General features: G+C 37.8%; 3 protein-coding genes across 3 annotated transcripts in view; 1 reads left to right on the forward strand and 2 right to left on the reverse strand.

Annotated features, from left to right (window-relative positions):
* ec (ubiquitin specific peptidase echinus) overlaps window positions 1-4,083 on the reverse strand; it is an 86,739-nt gene extending 82,656 nt beyond the window's left edge. The window contains exon 1 of the mRNA XM_076115353.1: window positions 3,766-4,083. The gene's annotated coding sequence lies outside the window, so the exon portion shown is untranslated. The remainder of the gene's footprint in view (window positions 1-3,765) is intronic.
* A 141-nt stretch (window positions 4,084-4,224) lies between these two features.
* On the reverse strand, window positions 4,225-6,681 carry Ercc1 (DNA excision repair protein Ercc1). The gene is made up of 5 exons (XM_076115360.1): window positions 6,348-6,681; window positions 6,196-6,266; window positions 5,881-6,075; window positions 5,357-5,542; window positions 4,225-4,918 (listed from the first exon to the last, which is right to left on the reverse strand). The coding sequence occupies exons 1-5, from the start codon at window positions 6,469-6,471 to the stop codon at window positions 4,556-4,558; spliced, it is 939 nt and encodes a 312-aa protein (XP_075971475.1). The 5' UTR covers window positions 6,472-6,681; the 3' UTR covers window positions 4,225-4,555.
* An 865-nt stretch (window positions 6,682-7,546) lies between these two features.
* Fancm (FA complementation group M) lies at window positions 7,547-26,635 on the forward strand. Its single transcript, XM_076115362.1, has 18 exons — window positions 7,547-7,927; window positions 8,229-8,361; window positions 9,896-10,079; window positions 10,434-10,699; window positions 10,965-11,111; window positions 11,641-11,765; window positions 12,199-12,442; window positions 12,789-12,897; window positions 13,587-13,688; window positions 14,553-14,736; window positions 18,131-18,200; window positions 18,890-19,093; window positions 20,079-20,262; window positions 20,885-21,070; window positions 21,825-23,872; window positions 24,442-24,617; window positions 25,065-25,167; window positions 25,514-26,635. Exons 1-18 carry the CDS (start codon window positions 7,755-7,757, stop codon window positions 25,721-25,723), a joined length of 4,848 nt encoding a protein of 1,615 aa, XP_075971477.1. The 5' UTR covers window positions 7,547-7,754; the 3' UTR covers window positions 25,724-26,635.
* The last annotated feature ends 447 nt before the right edge of the window (window positions 26,636-27,082 follow it).

A 27,082-nucleotide genomic window follows, 5' to 3' on the forward strand; every position in this document is an offset into this window, starting at 1 on the left:
TGACTGTCATTCCTGAATACGCGCCACTCGCCAACAAAAGCTGCCCACGTTCGGTCCAGCATTACAAGTTGGCAGGTCGGCACAGCTGTCCTCAAGTTATTATTTTATATTACGACTGTTTAGCTACGATATTGGAATTGCATTTTCTATAATCCAGATACATGCAAAGAAACAGCGTCTTCATAATATACGGGAAGCCTAAAAGCTCAATTTCGTGGGAACGTCAGTCATATAAACAACTTTTCTTTAAGTACTCCAAACTTGGCAACTATAAAGTGGTTGTATCTCAATTTGAAATGGAAGTTGCCCAAAAATTGCCAAAAATCGATTAGTGTTTAATTAACGTGGGCTTGTTACTCGAACACATATATATTATGAGGCAACTACATTCTAAAAACTAAACCTACAGAGAATGATGTCATATGGTAGATATTGCGTAGATTCTTGTTCACACTATAATGGGTACATTACGTCTTATTATCAAAACAATGTGTGACCTTTAAACCGAAATATATAGAGGGGAATATGTACTTATACGTACATATTCGCATATGCTTGTCACAGTTTCATAAACCATTGAAACCATAGTTCCCGCGCTGCATTGTTTGGATCAACATTGAATGGTAGATTGACTGAGATTAGCTGGTCGTGATGTAGCCCATATCTCGATGAAAGCAATCACGATCACCGCCAGGGACATACTTGTCACACGAACGTTTCTTTAGATGATCACGATACAGCCTCAAGGCTTGTATTTCATTTAAAATTACATAAATATGACACAAGAATCAGTTCACTGTCTCGTACAAGTCAGGCCTGCACGTAAATACCTGAGTATTTCACAATGTCAAAATATTCTTTGAAATAACGATAACTTAGTTATCTGCTACGAATGGAAACCTGTGAAACTGCGACATAAAATATCGTGACATAGATGGCCCGGTCACAACTAGGTTAAATCGACCATGCGATATTCCATGCTTAGAAGCACTGAATAATTGCAGGTCGAGAAATATAACTGTTGATAAACAAGTAGTAGGATTTGATGACAGAGTCAACCACTAGAAGACGATATATCAACATATTGATTTAGCTAACGGGGCCTAGTCCATTGGCTCGTAGGATTGTGTACACACCGCTACTCGATTCTTATAGACTCACAAGACGGTAGTAAAATTTAAATATTAATCGAGAAAACCAGTTCTTAGAAGTAGAATAAGCATTTAACACCAATTTTTATGAGCAGCTTTAATGAAAGTTTTCGTTCCCAAGAGACAAAGTCTTAACTTTATTACTCGTAGTTGTTGGCTCTCTGGTACCGAGCAGTTTAATTTATCTGCATAGACGTAGTTAATTATATAGAGACGTTCAAAAAAATGCTTCCCCACCTGGCTGGAGGCACGTGCCTCGTTCACCTGTTCTTAAGTCGCAGTTTTAAATAAGTAGGGTCTCAAACCGGCACTCGAAGTGCCATTATTTTTTGTATAAGTTACAAAATTGCTGCACCGTAAACGTAATTATAAGCTAGCTAGAGAAGTAGTAAGTATTATTTTTAAATGATGATTTAGGCGTGTATGCGGTCGTAAATCATTCGAGGGTTATTAGGAAACAATCGTTTTTGTTTATTGCTATGTTGAGTGTTAAAACTAGTGCACGAATGTGACGAAATGTGTGCCATTGAATAGTGGCTTTTCCCTATTATAGAACAAGATATATGGCCCAAGACTAGAACTGATTTGGCTTACTATAAAGTGAGGTCACTTTTTAAAATGTAGAGTTTGGCTGTTTTTTTTAGGCATCAGTCAATGATTTACCCTCTTATTCGTAACACACTATCCTAAACCTATTTTAGTTAAAAAGCTACTATAATATATTATGTTTCCTCTCCATATGTTTCGCTGAGTGAAAGAAACAAAACACTTTATGAGCCTTTCATAACTTCATATATTTTTATGAATAAGAGGGTAAGTATTTTAGATATTTCAGAACGATTGACGCACTCTGTAAAAGTATCTTTAAGCCAATGCGTTAATCTAAATATATGTTAACAAATCGTATTCGTGGGTATTTGTCGCACGTTTGCAGATACATCAGCAAAAAATATAGGCATATTTTGTAACAAATAATGTTTGAATAGGCTTACTTACATAAAATTTGAATGTCAGCATTTCGTATACGAGGCCTATTTAAATTGCTGATGTTATCCACTCAAACGTCCGTGGAGGGTATTGTAATATAATTATGGATACTTTAGCCTATATTTTATTCCTTTATTGCATTTTTTTTAAGTTTGAAATTGAGTTAATGTAAAAATAAAAACTTTGTGATAGACTTTGGTAAGAGCTGTGATATTGTGCTACGTTTTGATATGAAACACATTGAAGTAGCGTTCTAAATCCTTTCTCTTTTGCGAAACAATAAACAAATAAGTAGAGACTAGTGCTCCCAATAAATTAACTAAACTCTAAAGAGAGATAATAATATTAATAATATATTTATTTAACTATATTTGCACTTACATATACCTATTTGTTGCTGTAAATATTTGCACTTTGTTAGCCAATTTCATTATCATTTTCCCCAACAAGCTAGCCAAAAAATGAAAAATAAAACTTTAAAGGAAAGATAGGTAGGTACCTACTTAAAATAAGTATATTTCTGTTTATTTTTCCTGTAAACAAAAAGATATGTGTTGTATAAAACCCAAATTGGTAGATCATAAACGCATAAGTATCGAACTACCTATGTATTTCATATAGCTGACCCACACAACTTCGTTTGCGTCTCTTAAGATAATCATAATTTTCCCCGTTTTTGTAACATTTTTCACTGTTACTCTGCTCCTATTGGTCGTAGCGTGATGATATATAGCCTATAGCCTTCCTCGATAAATGGGCTATCTAACACTGAAATAATTTTTCAAATCGGACCAGTAGTTCCCGAGATTAGCGCGTTCAAACAAACAAACAAACAAACAAACTCTTCAGCTTTATAATATTATATAGATATATAGATATAGATATATAGATATAGATATTATAATATTATAGATATAGATAGATAGATTATAGTTTTAGTATAGAAGTATAGATACCAAATGACGTCAAGCCGACAGTCTAGACTCTACACATAGCCTTAACAATTCTTATTGTTATCTCGGATGCTATTCATAAAACCTCTATTACTGAATTTACTTTCAAAATGAAATAAGAATAGGTAGGTACCTAAGCAGTTTCGAGCTATTCTTTATTGTCCTTTCTCTGAGATTCGTATATGTCATGTTTCGTTATTAGAATGGTAACATGCATTACACCTACCTACCTACTCGAAACTATGTTTAATTATAATTTTAAAAAAAATTGCCTAAATAGCAGTAAAAATAAACTAAATATTAAGGACTGAAACCCGTAACAATGCTTAAATAACCATAGACTTAGAGTATTTTTTTAGAATAACTATAATCAAAAACTAAAATAAAAACTTTATGACGCCACGACAACACTATATTGTGCCAAACATAATCTGTATATTGTTAAAGTTGAACTTATTAAATTCTAATTGGAATATTCATTAATACTTTTAGATTAATTAAGTAATTACTTTTTATTACATAATATTTTTATTCAAGAAATACACATAATATTCACATCAAGGTTTTTAGACACTAATTCTGGGTTTTTCTTGAATATAAGAAAACTATTGTATATCCTCGTCGCATAATAAGTAATATTATAATGTTTTATGATACAGAGAAATGAAACTCACCAGTAAAACCGCTGAAATAAACACCAAAACAGTTCCTTTATTCCACTATTTGTTATGTTATCCTTGGGTCCACTTAATCCATCACACAGAGTTAAAAACACGAACTTTAACAGTCAAATATTTTACATATAAATACACAGAATAAATTTAAATTAATAAACGAAATTATTGTTCGTTTTTAAAGTGTTTTTTAATTAAAAAATAAACAGAACAATTCAAATTTCGAATATAGAACACGTTCCCGCCAAATGTTTATTTATTTCGCCGGTAACCGGGCACAAGCAGCGAGTCACGTCCAACCACGAGCGGAGCCGGTTCGCTGTCGATTGTTTTATTTTGAACTCGACGGTCGCGGCCGCGCTGCCGCGGTTCAAACTCGCAACGGCCAAGCGTCCCTCGATATACGATACCAAAAAGTACTCTTAAAAACAATCCCTGTCTGCCGTAATGGGCATTTTTAAAAGGCGTAAAAAGAAATGACGGGAGTTAAGTATAAACCTGTTTATTCATCACTTAGGCTTCGGAATGTGTTACAAAACTTAGATTTTAAATACTATATTTCAAGTTTAACACATTTAATAGCGTGTTAGGTGCTTTCTATGTATTTCATTTTAATAAAACCAAATATGACACTCGGACACGGCGCGAAAATATTTTGTTAGGTAAATTCATTCATGATCTATATTAATACACTTTTGAAGGAACTTGGTTCCAAACTTTATTTAGATGAATTCAAAACTTTTTCATGCAACCTAAGACTAGCGCCATCTATGAACTAGCATAGTAAATATCAGCTAGCCGCAGTTTGAATTTCTGCGTTTTCCACTGGCTGTTCCTTCTCTTTTTCAGGTGACTTTTGTGCTTCATTCTCTTCGGACTTTTCGGCTTCATTTACTAGTTTTTCAATGTCCTCGATACTCAAATCATCTTCGAATTCATTTTTATCTTTATTTACATTAATATTATTACGTTTTAAGAAAGGTTCATGCAGTGCCTTGTATAACTTTTTAGCTTTAGTGGCGCCAAAACCTGGACAATCGGCCAGCCTGCTTTCTGGAGCTTTGATTATGTTCTCTAATGTACCAAATCTCGATATTAATGTCATAGCATCAGTTTTATTCACTGGTTTTATTGTGGTCAATGCATTTATTACCTAAAACATTTTCAATAAATAGAGATATCATAGTAATGTCCTAATTAACTATAGAAACTAATGATAAAGGTACTGACTAGTTATTAAGTTCTGTATTTGTGATGTTTCTCATAAGTGTAACAAAAATAAATGGTTTAAAAGTAAAAATATAATATGTACTCAGAAAAACTCAACATTTTAAAAAGACTTCTGGAACACAATTGATGATAAAATTTTATAACATGCTATTATATTTTTTTTATGCATTAGAGTACACTGTGTGATCAGTTGAAAGTATATTTTTCTTTTATCAGTTAAGTCTTTCATTTACTACTTTTGCTATATTCTCATACATCTACCAAAACATTTCAATATTTTTTTCAATAAAGTTGTATAATATGAAGAAGTATAAATTAAATTATAGAATAATCCATTATTTAAAGATTTTTAATTAGGTACCTTCTGATGTGGATCATTTTCAATCTTCTCCATAATTTTGTCTGGTGGTTTGTTCTCAAATATTTTGTAATTCTCTATGATTTTGGCTGCTTCCTCTGCATTCCAGGCCAGCATTAGTGTTAAGTCTGTTAGCAGACATATCCTGGTAAGATTCTTTAGTGTACTGTGAGGATCTTTCAGGTCCACCTGTAATAGAAAACTTATTGTTATGTTTTAATGAATTGGAAAAAAAGGATGAGGTTCTCAATCTGTCTTTCTTTTTTATATAGCACTGTAAATTAATATAGTCCAGTAAGAATGTGGTTCTATAATTATTATCATTTACTGGAGAGAAGTAAAGGTTCCCTTAAATTAAATTCTATCAAATAAATTTTGCCTTTGGCATTAAGTCCGCCTTTAAACACTTTTGTATAAGAAGTTTAAAATAAATAAATAAATTCTTAAACACCTACAACCCATGTAAGAATATAGCAGATATACAGGCTGAGGTAACAACACAGCTAAGGTGGAATTTACCAATATACCTGCACTAGCAGTACTCTCAGTTCATACTTCTTTCCAAGTTCCTTTAATCTAATATTGATGTAGTCAGGGTTCATGTTATGATAGCGCAGAGAGAGGAACAGCAAACAAATAGTCTTCCCCACTTCATAGTCTGGTATTATATCATCATACTCCCAAGGCACACTTGTTATGAACTTCAATACTGGGTTACCTCTCTGAAAAAAAAATAAAAAACAAAATCAACATGAAAAGAGGTTGCATGCATCAGTTTGATGATACAGAATAGAAATAAACTGTAATGATTTGATAATAATGTCATTACAGTTGTTTCATACCTGTTTCTGGTTTACTAACACGCAATGGGTCTTGGAAGAAGCCGGCTTAGTAACAATTTCCTTAGAAGCGCCTGTAAATATAATGTAAAGTCGTCATCACAAAACTTTCATTTCATATGCTTTCTATATAAAAAGTAAGACTAATATCGCACCAGGCTGGACTAATCCTGGCTTCTCTTCAAGTTTTGGTTTTTTTGGAGACGCTACTTCGTCTACATCTTCTTTAATTTCAGCCAGTAAGTCATCAAAACCATCTTCCAGCTCCATAGTATCCATGATTTACAAATTATTCTTTAATAAAAATTAAACCCAATATTAGACTAAACGTGTGTGATGTGATTATTATTGTAAATATTTAACTTAATATTTGCTCATTTGTGTTTTAACATGTCAAATGAAATAAATCCCGCGTAATATTTTCAACAATATTTTCGCACATTTTAATGACAAATGATAAGCAGGTTTTGACAGATACACAGCTGATGGCTGTCAAAAGAACTTAAGTGGGTTTTTTTTATTTATCTATAGTGATGCCCCATGACTCCTTAACTTGCCAAAAATAGTTATCGGCAGATTGAAGGTAGCTGAACCCACAGAATAACTAATACAATAGGAAGGGACACGTGGGCGTGGCGCGCGTGCCCTATGTAAAGCATGTAGATAGAATCTTTATATATATATATAATTCTTCTTTAAGTGTGTTCTTCTATAAGTGTCACTGAACTTCTCTTAAACGACTGGACCGATTTTGATGAAATTTTAATGTGTGTGTTCAAGGGGATCTGAGAATGGTTTAGATTCAAATTTTTGTCCGCTTTGCAATGTTTTATTAATTAATTTTCAATTTATTAGACAGGACAACGTCTGTCGGGTCCGCTAGTTCCAATATAAATCACAAAGTATTAGTGCACAATACGACTTTATTTAATTTGTAATTCGTCTATTCTCTTTAATATTTTATTGTGAATTAAATATCATCAGCTGAATTTGGCGACAGCGATCTTCAAAGAAAAAGTCTTGTGTTTATTTGTTTACCGCAGTTTACCCCACTGTAGTGAGTAGATGCCTCTTCCTTAGTATAACACTCCACGACGCCCTCCTGGTGTTTATTCAAATATGACTTGTGACCCTCAGTTTTCTCAAATCTTTAATCATTTACGAAACGGTTGGTTCTTATAAACTAATGATATATATCTTATTAATTTTACTTGTCCCGTATCAAAAATACTTCAATGTCGAACGGCGTTATGAATCCAATTATATTTTTAGGCGATTTTTCACGATGACACGCAACTATTATCCCACTGCTATCAAGTGACATTTCGATATGTCAAATGTCAGACAAGCAAGAGTACATACAAATCGAAAACCGCTGTAAAGTCCGCCAAATTCAGCAAATCTCGTAAAAACTGTGCCACTGACCTTCCTTTACTCAATTTGTGCTCCAAAATTACCGCAACTCGATAGTAGACAGCGCAGCAAGTGAAATAAAACAGCTACACTTAAATAATGATTTATTACAGTGTGCAATAACTAACATGAAGATTTATTAGTTTATTATGACCAATACGCCCTCCTCTAGTAAAACAAAACAGAACGATGAATTCGAAGACGATGAAGTATTCGACGACTCGTCGCTTTTGGCCAACTTTGATAATACCTTTAAACAAACATCCAGATTCTCTGAGAGTCATATAGAAGACTCTTTCAATAGAACCGCTTTGAATGTGAGGTAATAATCGTTATCATAAACACGCTTACTAAAAGTCGTATTTAAAATATTGTTAGTTAATAATTATCATTATTAATTCACATCTTTTATCCTATTTAAAAGATAAGAATGATGCATAGACACAAAATAATGTTTTTTTTTTCTCAAACTAATATTGCCCTACTGCTAGATAAACTCCTCCTGAATTTGAGAGAGAGGTTAGGCCTTAAGTCCGCACAGGCCAGGTGCAGTTTTGGGCACTTTGCATGCTTTAAGGAAATGTGTAAAGCAAATATTTGGTTTACTTACTTCTTCTTTACAGTGCACTTTGCTGCGATGAAGAAATCAGTGGGTATGACAAACTTACAGGGAAGACCTGGATATATCCCACTAACTATCCAGTCAGGGATTACCAGTTCAATATCATTCAAGCTGCTATACTTAAGAATACATTGGTAAGTCTATTTTTGTGTTTTATAAAATGCCTTTCAGTTTATTTGCAAATTATTAGACCCATAGGCTTTCACACATTATTTTGCTTTAAACAGTAACTTCTGAATATACTTCTAGCCACATGGCTAGGACTACATAGTCCTTGTACAGTTGATTTGTTCTCTTAGCAAATACAGTTCAATCACTACATAGTATAAAACAAAGTCGCCCATTTTGTCTGTAGTCCCTTCGTATGCATAAAACTTTATAACTACGCAACGGATTTTGATGCGGTTTTCACTAATAGAAAGAGTATTTTCTCCGACAGGTTTTTATATATAATTGAAATACATTGAAACTATATTAGCTGAGTTATAGCGATTTATGTCCAAGAAGTCAGAAAAAAAATCTAATTGAAGATTGCATTTGTGCGTGCGCCGCTTATACCGTTGGATACAAGTAAGAACAATGTATAGCAAAAACATTGGTCTTTATTAGTTCTACAAAAAAGTCAGCGATGACATATATCCAGCTTTTTTATTTAAGTCACAAAAACTACTTTTCTGTATTAAAAAAACATTTAATTCGTTGGGTGATGTTTAACTGGTGATATAACCAATAATACATATATCCTTATCAAAATAAGTAAGTTCATCATCACGAGCATTTAATTTAGATTATTTTTGCAGTTTACAGTGTGTTATTTAGACATATAGTTTAGGAGATATCACGATATTAGTATTGCGGCACGGTACGGGCCGGCCGCGGCGGCGGGGGCAGCGTCCCTATAACGGCCAAATTATGTGAAACTGTATTATAAATAAGAACTCTGAACCATGTTTGTTGCAATAAATAATTTTGAATTTGAATTTGAATTTGAATTTGAATTTTGATAATATTACTAGGTACAAACATTGTGTTTTATCACTTTCAAAAAAAAGCAAAACAACAAAAAACCCGCTAAATAAATTGATTAAAAAACATTTCTAAAAAACCCCGTATTTCAACCTTTCCATGGGATTTCACAACCCTTATTAATCAGCAAGGGTTTGTTATTACAAAATCAAAACGTTGAATGGCTTTGTTTATATAAAATTATTATAAAACCGTGTTGACTGGAAGTACATAAATCCTCCATACTCCATACTAATATTATAAATGCAAAAGTAACTCTGTCTGTCTGTCTGCTACTCAATCACGCCTTAACTACCGAACCAATTTGCATGAAATTTGGTATGGAGATATTTTGATACCCAAGAAAGGACATAGGCTATATATCATCACGCTACGACCAAAAGGAGCAGAGTACCAGTAATTAATGTTACAAAAACGGGGAAAAATTTCACCCATTCTCCCTTATAGGACGCAAGCGAAGTTGCGCGGGTCAGCTAGTGTTTCTATATAATTCAAGTACGCAAAAAGCAACCATATAACCTTGCAAATACAATCCAAAATGATAACTTATAGAGCTACTTAGCTCTTTACATATGTGACGCAAGCGAAGTTGCGCATGTCAGCTAGTCACTTATAGATATCCTCAACATTTTTCTTTAACAGGTGAGTCTACCAACTGGTTTGGGCAAGACATTCATAGCAGCAGTGATGATGTACAACTTCTACCGCTGGTACCCTCTCGGCAAGATAATTTTCACAGCTCCCACAAGACCACTGGTCGCACAGCAGATTGAGGCATGCTATAATATTATAGCTATACCACCTAATGACACTATAGAAATGACAGGTAATATATACTTTTCAGATTTTTTGCTTTAGTTACTTATTATGAACATAACAATAATCAAGTCGTTCTGTTTTGTTGTCTGCTTAAAATATAATATTTGGAAAAGGTGTGCTTTTTGTGATGTAGGCACCCAGCCAAAAAGGATTTTTTGATATTCCTGCTCTAAGGGAGATAAAATAGGGGAGAACCTCTTCAATACAAAAGTTTGTAGGTTATTGTTTGAAATAAATAAACATGTATTTCAGTGTTTTTGGATAATAATCCCTTATGAGCCTGAAATAGGATGAAAGTTTATAAATAATATTAACATTCATCCTTTGTATGAGTACTAATAATGTTGCATCATTTTTTCAGGAGTCATGCCTGTCAGCGTAAGAAAAACTCACTGGCAAGAAAAGAGGGTGTTCTTTGCCACTCCGCAAGTGATCTACAATGACATGAAGTCTGGCATTTGTCCTTGTGACAAGGTCAGGTGCCTAGTCTTAGATGAAGCACATAAAGCAAGAGGAAATTACGCTTACTGCCAGATTGTTTCAACTCTAGACAGTGTGGGACATAAGGTTTATAGACTGCTGGCCTTGTCTGCTACACCTGGGAGTAAAGTAGAGGATGTTGTTACTGTATGTACACTTTGATATTGCTATTTGTTGTTTGCATGCAAAAAAATAATGTGTTGAAGTTATTTTTAATATGTTTACGCTTGTCTTGTGTTATGTTCCGATATTCAGTGCACTGTAAAACAGTTATGTGATTCATTCAATACGTCTACGATTATTATGGTACATTTTTTTACTCATGGCTGTTTCAGTCAGCCTGCGACCTCAGCGAGTGCAGAAACGTTAGGCATTTTAAGGTTTTTTTTACCCATGTTATTTTAACTTGCAGGTAGTAAGAAACTTACACATAGCACATTTAGAGCTACGAACAGAGGACTGTATCGACGTGGCGCCGTACAGTCACTCGCGTAAGATCAAAACTGTCGTTATTAAACTCACGCCAGAACTCGACAACCTGAGGCAACAGTTTGTGGAGGTATGTATTTATGGTGATCCAAGCAATCATCATTATTCAGTGCTAGTAGTTTTAATGTCGAATGAGAGGTCGTGGGTTCGATACCCACACGGAACAATTATTTGTGCGATCCACAAATAATTGTTTCGGGTCAGCGGGCTTATCACGTATCTCAGTTGACAGCTAGTGTACGTCAAATTGATGGTCACTATTCAGTACATTGCTGCTTTGATATAACGTGTTCATCACAGTAATCTAAGGGAGAAAACAATGTTCTGCATAGTGGCTTCCAAATGTTTGACAACTGAGATATGTGATAGTACTTAATTTCCGTTGTTTGTATATTTGTAAAAGCCGCGACACATAAGCAATTATTAGTGCGGGAGTTGTCTTTTTAACAATAGAAAACAATATTGTTTCGGCGGTAGATAACGATCCGTCGTTATCTACCGCCGAAACAATCAAAGCCGTTAATGGTCAAAAATAAAATGAAAGACGCTAAACATTGCATATATACTTGTCATTATAAGTTCTGTGATTTTTGTTGCAGATTATGGATGGATATGCAAGGAAATTAAAGGAATGCAATATTCTTCCCCAAAACCTCGGTAATATATCGAAAGGTAGAGTAGTGATGCTGTACAAGGAATTCCTTAATAAGAATCCTAGTGCCAGGTTAGTAGCAAAACAACTCAACCACAACTTACTAGCTTTTCCTCTTTCCTACCTAAAAATATTCCTGTGGTAAATTATCCTTCGTGTTATCTTAGATTATAAACTACTAGCTGACCCGCGCAACTTCGCTTGCGTCACATAAGAGAGAATAGGTCATAATTTGCCTCGTTTTTGTAAAATGTTATAATGGTCCTCTGCTCCTATTGGCCGTAGCGTGATATATAGCCTTCCTCAATAAACAGGCTATCCAACACTGAAATAATTTTTCAAATCGGACCAGTAGTTCCTGAGATTAGCGCGTTCAAACATACAAGCAAATAAACTCTTCAGCTCTTTTATAATATTAGTATAGATTTGTATTCCAAATTTCATTAAAATCTGTTGTATAGTTTTGTCGAAACTTTTGTATGTATGATAACAATTTTGCTCGCAGGCACCCTCAACACAACTATATAATGAAGGACTTGACGCCTCTAGTGACATTATACCATGCATTGGAGCTCCTCTCCACGCACGGATCGAGAGTTTTTCTAAGGTATTTCGAAGGACGCGAAGAGAAATCCTGGATACAATCTAATGATAGACTGACGGCGTTGTTGGAGAGGTTACGAGAAGATTTGGGAGTTGACCCTTTGTCGTTAGATAGAAGTATGCTGCCTGATGGGACTGTGCCCGAGGTGAGAAACCATCAAAATCCCCAACCCGCAACTGGCCAGCGTGGTGGACTCAAAGCCTAGCCCCTCTCTTATTACGGGAGGAGACCCTTGCCCAGCAATGGGACACGAATGGGTTAAATTTGTTATTTGAGTTACTTTTATTACCCAGTTTTACGCTTGTTGTCAGACATTACCAGATTTTGCGACTTCTAAACAACAGTATTTTTATTGACATTCTTATAAGTCGGCTCATAAAAAACAATACTGTTCGTTTTTCATAGCTTTGTCGTGTGACCTTAAATTTTAATTACTTTGTTTCTACGCAAATGGTTTTATTTTCCTTATAGTATGTCCATTTAATTTTCAGATACCCAAAAACTTGATTTTTGGTCATCCAAAATATGATAAATTGAAGGAGATTGTGATGTTTCATTTTGAAAAGGCTCAGCAAAATAAACAAGACACTAGAGCAATAGGTCAGAAATACTAATCTACTATATATTTTAGAAGCTGATTAATTTAATATTTCTTTCTTTTATTTTTCTCGTGGCTTAGTTAACAACAGCCGCGCGGATCGATCTCTGAGGTTAAGCCATGCTTGCCGAGGTTGATTTGTGGATGGGTGACCATCTTATACATATCGAGTTCCTCCGTGTTTCGCAAGGCACGTTAAACTGTGGGGCCCGGTTGTCATTTTCGAAGATCTTTGACAGTCGTTAACAGTAGTCAGAAGCTTGAAAGTCTGACAACCAGTCTTACCGAAGGGTATCGTGTTATCCCAGGTAACTGGGTTGCAGAGGTCAGATAGGCAGTCGCTCCATGTAAAACACTGGTATTCAGCTGCATCCGGTGAGACTGGAAGCCGACTCCAACATATCTTGGAAGAAAGGCTAAGCTGATATATATTTTTATTTATTTTTTTAAAAGACAACTCCCGCACTAAGCGTTGCTGTTGTGTCGCGGGGACTTTTACAAACATACAAACGACGGTCACAAAGTACAACCAGATCCGAAACAATTATTTGTGGATCGCACCAATAATTGTCCCGTGTGCGATTCGAACCCACGACCTCCCGACGACGAATGGAAACGGCGTGGTGACCTAAGCCACTGCGGCAAGGAGGCAATTTTTCTATGTTTTCTAAAATTGGTTTATTTTTTATAGTGTTCTGCGAGTACCGTGAAAGTGTGCAGTTAGTTTACTGCCTGTTGCTACAGTGTCGCCCTCTCATCATGCCTGAAATGTTCGTCGGACAATGCGCTTCAGGTAACATACTTTTTATACTCCTTTATATTTTTTATGTTATTTGAGTGAATGGTTTGTATTTTTCGGTAGGTCACCAAAATTTGTTCATGCTTTATATTCATTTACTGAAATGCCTTACATAGATTTCCTAGAAACACAAGTTAAAACATTTATTTGCCATAAAACAAGTTAAATACACGTCGAGGCCCGGCGACTCATTCTTTTTTTAGTGCGAGAATCGTTTTTAAAGGTAAAATATTTGTTTAAATAGGTGTGTTCCAAGGTAACAGAACAGAAATTATATTTAGTCTGCCAGTCAGATCATTTAAAAATATTACACACGTATTTTTTCATTAAAAACCAATAGTTACTTACTTAAAAAGCATTAAAGTAATGGAGTGGGGGCTGAAGACGTCACGGTGTTGTACATTTTGTACTCTAACGTGACGTCATGCGACTTTTCAACTCAATGTATCGTAATTGTGTGTAATTATTTTTCACAATCGACTAGATGGACTAAAAAACTAAATTACTCATCATCCCTATTGTAGATACGGTATGACAAGACGTATAGATGTGAATGAAGGAAAGGGAGTTTGTAAGGTCCGTATCGAGTGGTGTTCTCTGGTCTCTGTCTACCGCTATGGCAAGAAGACGTGATTTTATGTATGTACTAGCTTTTACCCGCGACTTCGTCCGCCATTTTCCTTGGGAATGCGTAATTTTCCCGGTGTAAAAAGTAGCCTATGTCCTTTCTCGGGTATCAAAATATCTCCATATTATTTCATGCAAATCGGTTCAGTAGTTTAGGCGCGATTAAGTAACAGACAGACAGACAGACAGAGTTACTTTCGCATTTATAATATTAGTATGGATGTGTTGTAGGTAAAGACGGCAAGGCGGTGGTATCTCAGAAGCAGCAGCTGCGGGTGATGCGCAAGTTCCGGGAGGGAGCCTGCAACGTGCTGGCGGCCACCAGCGTGGCCGAGGAGGGGCTGGACGTGGGCTCCGTCGACCTCATCGTGTGCTTCGACATCACCTCGCGCTCGCCCATCCGCCTCGTGCAGAGGTACACCACCACGTTATCTATACTTGTATACAACGTGCTGGCGAGGAGGGGCTGGACGTGGGCTCCGTCGACCTCATCGTGTGCTTCGACATCACCTCGCGCTCGCCCATCCGCCTCGTGCAGAGGTACACCACCACGTTATCTATACTTGTATACAACGTGCTGGCGAGGAGGGGCTGGACGTGGGCTCCGTCGACCTCATCGTGTGCTTCGACATCACCTCGCGCTCGCCCATCCGCCTCGTGCAGAGGTACACCACCACGTTATCTATACTTGTATACAACGTGCTGGCGAGGAGGGGCTGGACGTGGGCTCCGTCGACCTCATCGTGTGCTTCGACATCACCTCGCGCTCGCCCATCCGCCTCGTGCAGAGGTACACCACCACGTTATCTATACTTGTATACAACGTGCTGGCGAGGAGGGGCTGGACGTGGGCTCCGTCGACCTCATCGTGTGCTTCGACATCACCTCGCGCTCGCCCATCCGCCTCGTGCAGAGGTACACCACCACGTTATCTATACTTGTATACAACGTGCTGGCGAGGAGGGGCTGGACGTGGGCTCCGTCGACCTCATCGTGTGCTTCGACATCACCTCGCGCTCGCCCATCCGCCTCGTGCAGAGGTACACCACCACGTTATCTATACTTGTATACAACGTGCTGGCGAGGAGGGGCTGGACGTGGGCTCCGTCGACCTCATCGTGTGCTTCGACATCACCTCGCGCTCGCCCATCCGCCTCGTGCAGAGGTACACCACCACGTTATCTATACTTGTATACAACGTGCTGGCGAGGAGGGGCTGGACGTGGGCTCCGTCGACCTCATCGTGTGCTTCGACATCACCTCGCGCTCGCCCATCCGCCTCGTGCAGAGGTACACCACCACGTTATCTATACTTGTATACAACGTGCTGGCGAGGAGGGGCTGGACGTGGGCTCCGTCGACCTCATCGTGTGCTTCGACATCACCTCGCGCTCGCCCATCCGCCTCGTGCAGAGGTACACCACCACGTTATCTATACTTGTATACAACGTGCTGGCGAGGAGGGGCTGGACGTGGGCTCCGTCGACCTCATCGTGTGCTTCGACATCACCTCGCGCTCGCCCATCCGCCTCGTGCAGAGGTACACCACCACGTTATCTATACTTGTATACAACGTGCTGGCGAGGAGGGGCTGGACGTGGGCTCCGTCGACCTCATCGTGTGCTTCGACATCACCTCGCGCTCGCCCATCCGCCTCGTGCAGAGGTACACCACCACGTTATCTATACTTGTATACAACGTGCTGGCGAGGAGGGGCTGGACGTGGGCTCCGTCGACCTCATCGTGTGCTTCGACATCACCTCGCGCTCGCCCATCCGCCTCGTGCAGAGGTACACCACCACGTTATCTATACTTGTATACAACGTGCTGGCGAGGAGGGGCTGGACGTGGGCTCCGTCGACCTCATCGTGTGCTTCGACATCACCTCGCGCTCGCCCATCCGCCTCGTGCAGAGGTACACCACCACGTTATCTATACTTGTATACAACGTGCTGGCGAGGAGGGGCTGGACGTGGGCTCCGTCGACCTCATCGTGTGCTTCGACATCACCTCGCGCTCGCCCATCCGCCTCGTGCAGAGGTACACCACCACGTTATCTATACTTGTATACAACGTGCTGGCGAGGAGGGGCTGGACGTGGGCTCCGTCGACCTCATCGTGTGCTTCGACATCACCTCGCGCTCGCCCATCCGCCTCGTGCAGAGGTACACCACCACGTTATCTATACTTGTATACAACGTGCTGGCGAGGAGGGGCTGGACGTGGGCTCCGTCGACCTCATCGTGTGCTTCGACATCACCTCGCGCTCGCCCATCCGCCTCGTGCAGAGGTACACCACCACGTTATCTATACTTGTATACAACGTGCTGGCGAGGAGGGGCTGGACGTGGGCTCCGTCGACCTCATCGTGTGCTTCGACATCACCTCGCGCTCGCCCATCCGCCTCGTGCAGAGGTACACCACCACGTTATCTATACTTGTATACAACGTGCTGGCGAGGAGGGGCTGGACGTGGGCTCCGTCGACCTCATCGTGTGCTTCGACATCACCTCGCGCTCGCCCATCCGCCTCGTGCAGAGGTACACCACCACGTTATCTATACTTGTATACAACGTGCTGGCGAGGAGGGGCTGGACGTGGGCTCCGTCGACCTCATCGTGTGCTTCGACATCACCTCGCGCTCGCCCATCCGCCTCGTGCAGAGGTACACCACCACGTTATCTATACTTGTATACAACGTGCTGGCGAGGAGGGGCTGGACGTGGGCTCCGTCGACCTCATCGTGTGCTTCGACATCACCTCGCGCTCGCCCATCCGCCTCGTGCAGAGGTACACCACCACGTTCCCGTGTAAATCCCGATCCCTCGGGAACTCCGGGATAAAAAGCCTATGTGTAATTCTGGGTCTTCAGCTACCTATATACCAAATTTCATCGTTACCAGTTATGTAGTATTTGCGTGAAAGAGTAACAAACATCCATACATACTCACTTCAATATTAGTAGGGTATAAACTAGCGGACTGGCCCGACTTCGCCCGGGTATACTACAATTTTATCCCGGTGACTCCATTCCCATGTGAATTTTTTAACAACTGAATGACAGACGTGTCAAGTGTTAAAAATATTTCATTTAGTAAACAATTACAGCTTTGCATTATTCAAATACCCTAATCCCAATGCTAAGTACAAAATTAAAAAAAACAACTCACAACATTGTTCTAAATATAGAAAATAAACTCAAGCCTTCTTATTCATAAAAATATATGAAGTTATGAAAGGCTTATAAAGTGTTTTGTTTCTTTCACTCCTTAGCGAAATGAAAGAGACCAAACATATTTTAGTAGTTGTTTATCTAAAATAGGTTTATAGTGTTTTTATGAATAAGAGGGAAGGTATATAATTATCACATTTTTTTACTTAGCCTGGTTGAGTGTCCTACTACTGACCAAAGGCTTTTATTCCGAATCACCCAGTCGGCGGCAAGATCCTTCCATAGCAGATATTTTATGACCAGGCTAATCTCATGACTAGCTGACCCGCACAACTTCGCTTGCAACATAAGAGAAAATGCGTCAACATTTTCCTTGTTTTTGTAATATTTTTTACTCGTATTCTGCTCCTATTGGTCGTAGCATGATGATATATAGCCTATAGCCTTCCTCGATAAATGGGCTATCTAACACTGGAAGAATTTTTCAAATCGGCCCAGTAGTTCCTGAGTTTAGCGCGTTCAAACAAACAAACAAACTCTCCAGCTTTATAATATAATATAGATAATAAAATATCGATAACGTATCAATATCTTATCTTGAAACAATCGATAGTTAGTACTCATGTTATTGGTACAGATGCGGTCGCACGGGGCGGGAACGCGGCGGACAAGTGTTCGTACTTGTCACTGAAGGAAGAGAACATCAGGTAATTAACACATTTCTTTTTTCCCCTTTCTTTTATAAAAAGACAACTCCCACACTAACCGCCAGTTTCTGAGTACATTTAGCGGTAGATTATCTATTCAATAGCATTTTTTTATATGAGTTTTAACGCTATTGTATAGATAAACTACCGCTAAATGTACCTCAGAATCCGGGGATAAGCATTGCTCTTGTGTTGCGGGGAATTTTACAAACACACAAACAACGGACACAAAGCACGGCCATACCCGAACAAACAAACAAAACAATTATTTGTGGATAGCATAAATAATTGTCAAACGGAGGCTAGGAGGTAACTAGATTTCAATATTTTCTTCGAGTAGGTATTCTTACCTAACTCTTCTATACTATCTAGCCTTCTATATTTTGAATTAATTTCCAAGTAAAGTTAAAGAAAATAAAATTGAGTATTCAATATGAATGTTAAATGCATTTTCTTCCACACACTTATTTATGCGCCCCGCTTAGTAACGATTACACTTTCGCATAAATAAAAGTAAAGATCATCGTTATTTGATATGGGAAATACAAAAATGACTTTTTCCAAGATGTCGGCCGGGGGACAAGGTTGGTCATATAACAAAAAAAAATCGTCTAGTGGAAAATGCGCGCTAAGGTCTAAAAAATTGTTTCAATTTAGTAATATTATTGAATATTGTCAATTTATTGCAGACTCTACAGGACAGTATGCGTCAAAGGGACGGTCTCAACAAAAAGATCCTACAATCTAAAGAAGTAGAGAAGAACCTGTACAATATGAACCCTCGGATGATGCCGCGGGACTTCACGCCTAAATGTCAGAAGATGTTCATCACGGTGGAGAAGAAACCAGACCCTAAGGACAAGGGAAAAGATGCCATCGAAAAGGCGAAGAAGGTAAACGAGAATACGGTAGTTGCCTACCAGTCAAATCAGCTACTCTTTATTAAATGTCAAAAACACATTTTAGTATATAAATACGATGTAGTGACGTCACTATGTTATATTTTCAGGTATCAAATGAGTGTCTAATAATATGTTTCAGTCTGTAATAATTACAATTTCAACATTATTTACGAAAAAAGCTACATAGTCTGAGCATTTTAGATGAACCTTTTACGAGTACGAGTTTAATAATTTTTCGTTAACCCAGGCACTACCCAATTTATGTATTTATGACATTAATTTAATAAGGTCTTGGCTAAGTTAACAGCCGCGCGGATCGATCTTCTGAGGTTAAGCTGAGCTTGCCGATGTTATTCTTTGGACGGGTGACCATCTCATACATAACGAGTTCCTCCGTGTTTCGGGAAGCACATTAAATTGTCGGTCCCGGCTGTCATTTTCAAAGATCTTTGACGGTCGTTAACAGTAGTCAGAAGCTTGAAAGTCTGAAAACCAGTCTTACCGAAGGGTATATCGTGTTATAACCCAGGTATCTGGGATGTGGAGGTGAGAGAGGTAGTCGCTGTATGTAAAACACTGAAATTCAGCTGCATTCAGTAAGACTGGAAGCCGACTCCAACATAGAGTGGAAGAAAGGCTGAACGACAGCTAGGACCACAAGTTAACGTGCCGTTTATGCACCTAACAAACTCGGCAAGCGTAGCTTAAACACAGAGATCAATATCGGCTGTTGTTAACTAAGCCACGAGTTTCTTCCAATTAAATCAAGTAAAGTAAATTTAACCCATTACTGTCCCACTGCTGGGCAAGGGTCTCCTCCCGTAATGAGGGAGGGGTTAGGCCTTTAGTCCACCACGCTGGCCAAGTGCGGGTTGGGGACTTTGCATGCCGTCAATAAAAAAAAAATTGTTTCATACAATTAAATCAAAAGCAACTTTAACAATACCAGGCACTTAAGTGTAATTTCCCATTTTAGGGTCAAAAAGATCTGCGCAGCATGCTTCTAGGTCGACCTTCAAGCAGTGGAGCAAGTACAAACAGAAACGTCGCAGATACTGGTAATTTGATAACGGAAGATGAATTCAAAGAGTTATTCCCTGACGGCTACAATGATCCTGACCTGATGCCTGAGTTAAAAGAATGTTGGGCGTGGAGTAAAGGTAACAAAAGATTTATTTACATACATAATATCACGCATTTTTACTATAGACCGAGAACAAATAACGCTATTTGGAACCTTACAAATTTCCTTTGCCTCATTCACTTCCATGCATGTTGTCATGCACATAATCTAATATATAAAATTACCATAATATATCACAATGTTAGTTACCGTACTCCTCCGAAACGGCTTGATCGATTCTCCTTAAATTTTGTGAGCATATTGAGTAGGTCTGATAATCGGCCAACATCTATTCATATATATATATATCATCATATCCCTAAGTGACACATTTTTTTTATTTTATTTATATAGCAAAACAATGTTTGCCAGGTACAAATACACACATACAGCTTGTACAAATTATTACCTATCAAAATTAAAGAAAATATTATGTGCACCTCATTTAACTACTGATTTTTCTTTGACGCAAACATAATATATAAAAGGACTTTCACAAAAAATATATGCTTCCCTTGTATTGATTAAAACCTTTGTTGCTAACCACTTCATTGATGAACAAAATAAATATTGTTAAATAGAAAACACAAGAAGTCATCCCATATCTTTTTCATATTTGTCGTGCAATATTTTGAAGCTTTCGTGTTGAACATTTTCAGATTCTTTCAAAACTATCTCGGAGTTAAAAGAGAGTGAGTTAAAGTTAACAAGATGGTTAGAGTGGCAGAGAACTTTACAGAAAGTGGTTAATGTTAGCCATTCAAGAGATTCAGAGATATTGTCTGAACTACTGCAGTTCGCTGATGCTAAGCGATTTGAAATGCCGCCTTCCACCCAAAATCCATGTAAGCACAAAATAAATAGAGTCTAATGTAGTAGTACTAGTAGTAATAGAATACGGGAATTAACGCGAACATGCATTTTACCTTAAAATGCCTAACGTTTCGGCGCAGGTTGCACTCGCAGTCGTCGTGGCAACGTTTGGCGTTTTAAGGTAAAATGCGTGTTCGCGTTAATTAAACATGCAAGGCGAGAGTTTAAAAGTTATAAATAGAGTCTACTTATATACTCATAGTCCGACAACATAGTATAGAGCCTTGGCATGCACGATTTATCTGGATCATAATTCATTATTTTGCCTTTTCCAAAATAAAGTAGCTGTATCAAGCTGACCTCCGTCAATTCCGCGGGTCTCTGATGTCCTATATCTATGATGTTATAATAATTTAAAATTTTGAATTTTGTGAACCTACGCCAGCCGCGAACTTTGCATACAAGGCTTTCTTCTTAGTAGCTTGACTGTAACTAGTTTTTACCCGTTAACCCGTTGCTCTCCCTTTGGGTCTTCTCCCGTTCGAGGGAGGAGTTTAGCCTTGAGTCCACTGCTTACCATTACGGTTATTACTTTTAAACTCTCGCGTTGCATGTTTAATGTATAATAGAATACGGGAATTAACGCGAACACGCATTTAACCTTAAAATGCCTAAGGTAAAATGCGTGTTCGCGTTAATTGCCGTGTTCTATTATACATTACGGTAATAATTATACTTCAGAGCATCACAGACATTAAGTAACTAACAGACATTTTTTTCTTCTAGGCTTTAACACTCAACAATCACCAGTTAAAACAATGCCGCCCTCACAGAAAGTAGCATTCTTATCTCCCGCCAAAACTAAACAAAGTAAAAAGAAGCAGAAGGCGCCTGTAGCCAAATCTCCCGGGAAAAGAGACGGGGATATACGTGCCCTATTCAGTACTGCTACGAAATCTACCAAGAATTATACCAAACTTATTAACGATTTAGGTATACAGAACAATGGCAGCATTCCCACCAGACTTTTCAGTCTATTCGTCGATTTGAGCTTAGAAAGTACTAGTTCAATCAAAAAATGTTACTTCTGCGAAAATGTTTGTAATTGCACCGATATAAAAAAACTACATAAAGTTAAGAAACCGTCACTCTCACTCCTCTCGCGTCTCAGCGAGCCTCGTTTACCTGATATTGACCTCATAGATGACTTTGACGCTGACTCTATACTAAAATGTGCTAAAAAACCTGATGTAGAAGTTTCAAATAACAAAAACACAAGTCCAAAGAAAGGGGAACTGAATATGAGCAATAATTTCGATCTAGAATTAGATTTCCTTGCGCCAAATGATTCAAAATCTGTAATAGAAGACGAGCCTGAGAATAACACTTCGGGCAAATCAGATCATTTTGATTTAGGCAATATTGACGATATATTTGCTGACAGTAGCCCGGAAGAGGCGATAGTGCAAGAAGTTCAAGTTGAAGAACAACCGAAGCCAGAAGCGAAGGAAGTGTTAAACTTCTTTGGTTTAGATAGTGTTGAGGACATATTTGCTGATGACGAAATTGATAACACACCTCCAGAGCCGACGCAGAAAGCTAAAAACAACTTCACAAATGTTAAAATAAACCAATCGCCGAAAAAACCGTCTCAAACTGAATATCCAATAAGTCCTTCTATACTTTCTGGTCGGCCTACTCAGAGAGAGCCGTCTTCGCCGATACTCGGCACTCAGAGCCAAGGGCGTAGATTCCAACTAAGTACTAAAAAAACTAAGCCTGGAAGTTCTACACCTATTCCTAATTGCCGGAAACAATTAATAGACCCAGCAGTTAACGAGGTTATAGTTATCAATGATGATAAACCTGAGAGTTTGGTCAAAGATAAGTCGATAGACACGACGAATAAAAGTATGTTCACGATCACACAACTCGTAGATATGATTAATACGAGCGATAGAAATGAGTCTGGGGTAAGAAAGTTGAATGTAGGCAAGGCACAACATAAGGAAAAAGAAAGGAGCGTATCGCCGATTCTGCTAACTCAAACTAGGAATTTAAAATGCCCATCACCAATACTAGCTTCTCAAACTAGAAGGAATACTTCTCCAATCCTTCTAACACAAACTGAAAGAAGAAGATCGTCTATTAATTTGAATAGTTCTATACAAACACAATCTACATCTCAACCCAAGCGAAACGAAAGTCTTATTATATTAGACAGTGATAGCGATCCCGATGACACGTTTCTATATGATGCTGCAGAAGCGATAAATAAGACTGAAAGTTCTAAAATTGTGAACAAACTAAACTCCAGCCCGGTCAGTTCTAAAAGGAAGCTTGATAACAGCAGTGACTCGATAACGGCATCCCCGTACTTCAATAAGAAACCAAAGTTAGACAGCCAGAGTGGTAAACAACTGAGTCTACAAGAAAAAGTCCTAGCCGCTATTACTTCCAATAAAATGAACAAACATTTCAGGAACGATAATACAACTCTTAACTGTACTGTATCACCTAGTAACTTCTTTTCGCAAAAGGAAAATAAAAATCCACAGTTTTTAGATAACGATGATGATAAACCCGACACTAGCCCAAAGAAGAATAATTTGAGTATGTTACAAATGTTTAGAAGAGATAGCAAAGTCGACAAGAACAAAATAACAGAAATATTTAACGCAAGTCCGAAAAAATCGTCGTCGTCACAAAAACGAAAGCTGGCTTTTGATGACAGTGAAGATGAGTTTGTCACTGATGACAAAAGTAATAAAAAAAGTGAGCGGCCTATGAACGGCGATAAATGTAAAACTACAACTAATCATAAAGTTCGAAAAGTGAGTAATTTTTCTTACGTTACAAACGAGGCGCCCGTAGCCAGTTGCGCTCACCGGTCTGACATAGATCTGTGGGTGAAGCAACCGTTGGCGCGGTCATTCTATAGATGGGTGACCGCATAGTGGTATTTGAGCTGGGCGTCTCCGTGCTTCGGAGGGCACGTAAAAAGTCGGTCCCGGTTGTTGTCAACTAAGATAACAGTCGTTAAGCCATGTCAAAGGCCTTACGGGCGGCTTGAACAACTTTGACACTAGGTTGACCACTAACCATACGATATGAATGAATGATGAACGTTACAATCTCAAGCAATGGTTACAATATACACATCATTAGTCTACCATTTCTTGCTGAATGAATACTAATACTTTACATGGAGCGACTGCCTACTAGACCTCCACAAACCAGTTACTTGTAATTATAATTAGAATAAAAGCATACAGTCACTATTTTAACGTCCAAAATCCAGAGTTAAATCGGTTTCCATCTTTGAATTCTCAATTCAGTGATGTGTTGCTCACAGATAACTATTATAAAAACCTTTTTTAAATATCTATCATTTTTATTTTAGAAGAAAAAGAAGCACAATTCGTTTATAGACAATGAAGCGGAACTATCGGATGACGAGGAGAACAGTGGTGACGAGCTGTCGGACGATAGCATAGGTAGCATTATAGACTTTATATGTGATGACAGTGTCATACCTCAGGAGGAAGACATACAGGCTGTCTACTTGAAGTCTATCAAGTAAGTCTTACCAAACCTACGTGCTTTTTTAAGGACATCTCCCGCACTAAGAATTGTTCTTGTGTCGCGGGAACGTTCACGAACATACAAGCAACGGACACAAAGTACAACCAGACCTAAAACAATTATTTGTAAGTAGATCACACAAACAATTGTTCAGTGTGGGAATCGAAGCTACGACCTCCCGACGCCACGGTAGCGGCGTGGTGACCTTAACCACTACGCAACCGAGGCTGTGTATACAGTAGCTTATTACAATCTAATTGAGTCACCGAGGAAAGTTTATTTTTGCATAAAATATGCTGGCTAATAATAAACACTCCTAATGTTTGAGTAAGATTTTGTAATCATTGATAATTAATTTGCTTTAGTACTCTTATTTATGAATAAAATCTGTAAAATAATAGTTATATGTTGTAATTTTAAGTCATGGTTTTTGTTTCATAGGAGTCCAATAAAAGCTGGTGCGTTCAAGATACCTGAATTACCAAAGAAGTACAATAGAGAGGACATATTATCGCAATATGTTGAAGAAGATGCGTATGAAATGGTACGATATTTAATTGTATAAACATATTTAATAAATAAAAATAATAAATTTAACCCATTTATGTCCTACTGCTGGGCAAGGGTCTCCCGTAATGAGGGGAGGGTTAGGCCTTGAGTCCACCACGCTGGCCTATTGCGGGTTTGGCTGTTCAAAAGAACTCTCAGGCATGCAAGGTTGCATCACGATGTTTTCCTTCACCGTTGGAACAAGTGATAATTATTTCTAATACACACATAACTTTGAAAAGTTATTGGTGTATTGCCTCGGGTTCGAACCTGCGACCACTTGCGTGGAGGAAGCATGAAAATATATGTTGTTGTTAATATTAATGTCTATTTGTCAACAGGATAGTTTTTGCGTGGACTCCCATATCGGTCTAACACAAGTGAATGAAGTATCAGAGCTTGAATTAGCTGAAATTATTTTAGAAGAGAAAAGGAAAACTAAGAAGAAATCTAGGAGAATATGTTCTGAAGACGAGAGTCCCGAGGCCAAACCGAAAAGTAAGCCTAAAAGAAGGCAAATACACAGCGACTCAGAAGATGAAAGCGAATGACGTCATAATGGTCCAATAATTTTCGTAAGCAGTTTTACGTGCCATAGTTATTTCTATAAGTATTGTATGAACAAGTTTTTTTTGAAGTAGCATCAATAGGGTAGTTGTCAACCAGTCAAATCAGCTACTCTAATTCAAAAATACATTTTAGGAACAAAATACAAAGATTTATTGACGTCAACATTATTTACGAAATAATATCATAGCCTGATTTTAGATGATTCTTGAATCTTTTATGACTACAACTAAATATTTTTTGGTTACCCAGTCAACTACCCAATTCAAGTTTTTAGAATCTCAATGGAAAAATTTGGGAGTGGAATAATTATGGCTCTGTAAATATATTTTTTTTATATAGATGGTGAATACATGAGACTTGTTATAATTAACATGTAGGCCAATTCGCATTGTACCGAAGGAAAGACTTTGTTGGTGGAATTCGTGTGCTATTAGTTGAGTAGTCTTCTTATATGAAGTTTTTTGATAAACATCCAGCCGGTCTGGGTTTTATTTGTTACTGTGATATAAATTATAGTAATGCACTTATTATTTATTTAGTGTCTTACTAATAAACGTGGTGGCAGCCGTTTTCACTCATTTACAGCCAACCTGGGTAACTTTGAATTTTTTTTTTCTGATCCTGATTTCGATAGCTGGCCGGTTGTCGGTAGTCGATAGTAGTAGTAGAGAATCGAGCTACTGATCACTAGTGATAAAGCACTGTTTAACTAATCACTAATCAAAGCTTACGCGATGTTTATTAGTAAGACAAATATAATTTGTTATAAGCATATCTTACAAGTTCCAAATTCGTATGTGTAATTTTGTTTCATTATGAAAAATGTAATTAACGAATTTATTTTAATGTAAATCATGTTGTATATAATTTGTAAAATAAAAGATATTATATTACTTATAAATAGTTTTATTTATGATTTTCGTCAATAAGATATTGCTAAGTTATTCAACAATTGTATTTGGAAAGCAATTGACTATTCGATCAAATATTTTTAATATGAACAACTACTAGTCTGAAGAATAAGAATATTTGTGAACATAATCAGATGCCATTTCCTGCATGAAACACATTTATGAAAATTGAATTCAAATGACTTAAACAATGCGATATTTATAATAAGATTTATACTATTTATATAGTTATTTCTGTGATATTTGAATGAAGAGTACCTCGTGGATGGTCTAGTTTGATAGTTTAATTGAACAACTATCTATTTATGTAAGTGTCCAATCAACGTACTATAATAATGACTTAATGTAGGTAGTTAAAGTTCTCTCGCTTATAATCATAAAATCTATGGCTACCGGCATACAACAAATACAATATGAAGTACTTATTTA

This window comes from Anticarsia gemmatalis, chromosome 6, assembly GCF_050436995.1.
Source record: "Anticarsia gemmatalis isolate Benzon Research Colony breed Stoneville strain chromosome 6, ilAntGemm2 primary, whole genome shotgun sequence".
Classification (NCBI taxonomy): domain Eukaryota; kingdom Metazoa; phylum Arthropoda; class Insecta; order Lepidoptera; family Erebidae; genus Anticarsia; species Anticarsia gemmatalis.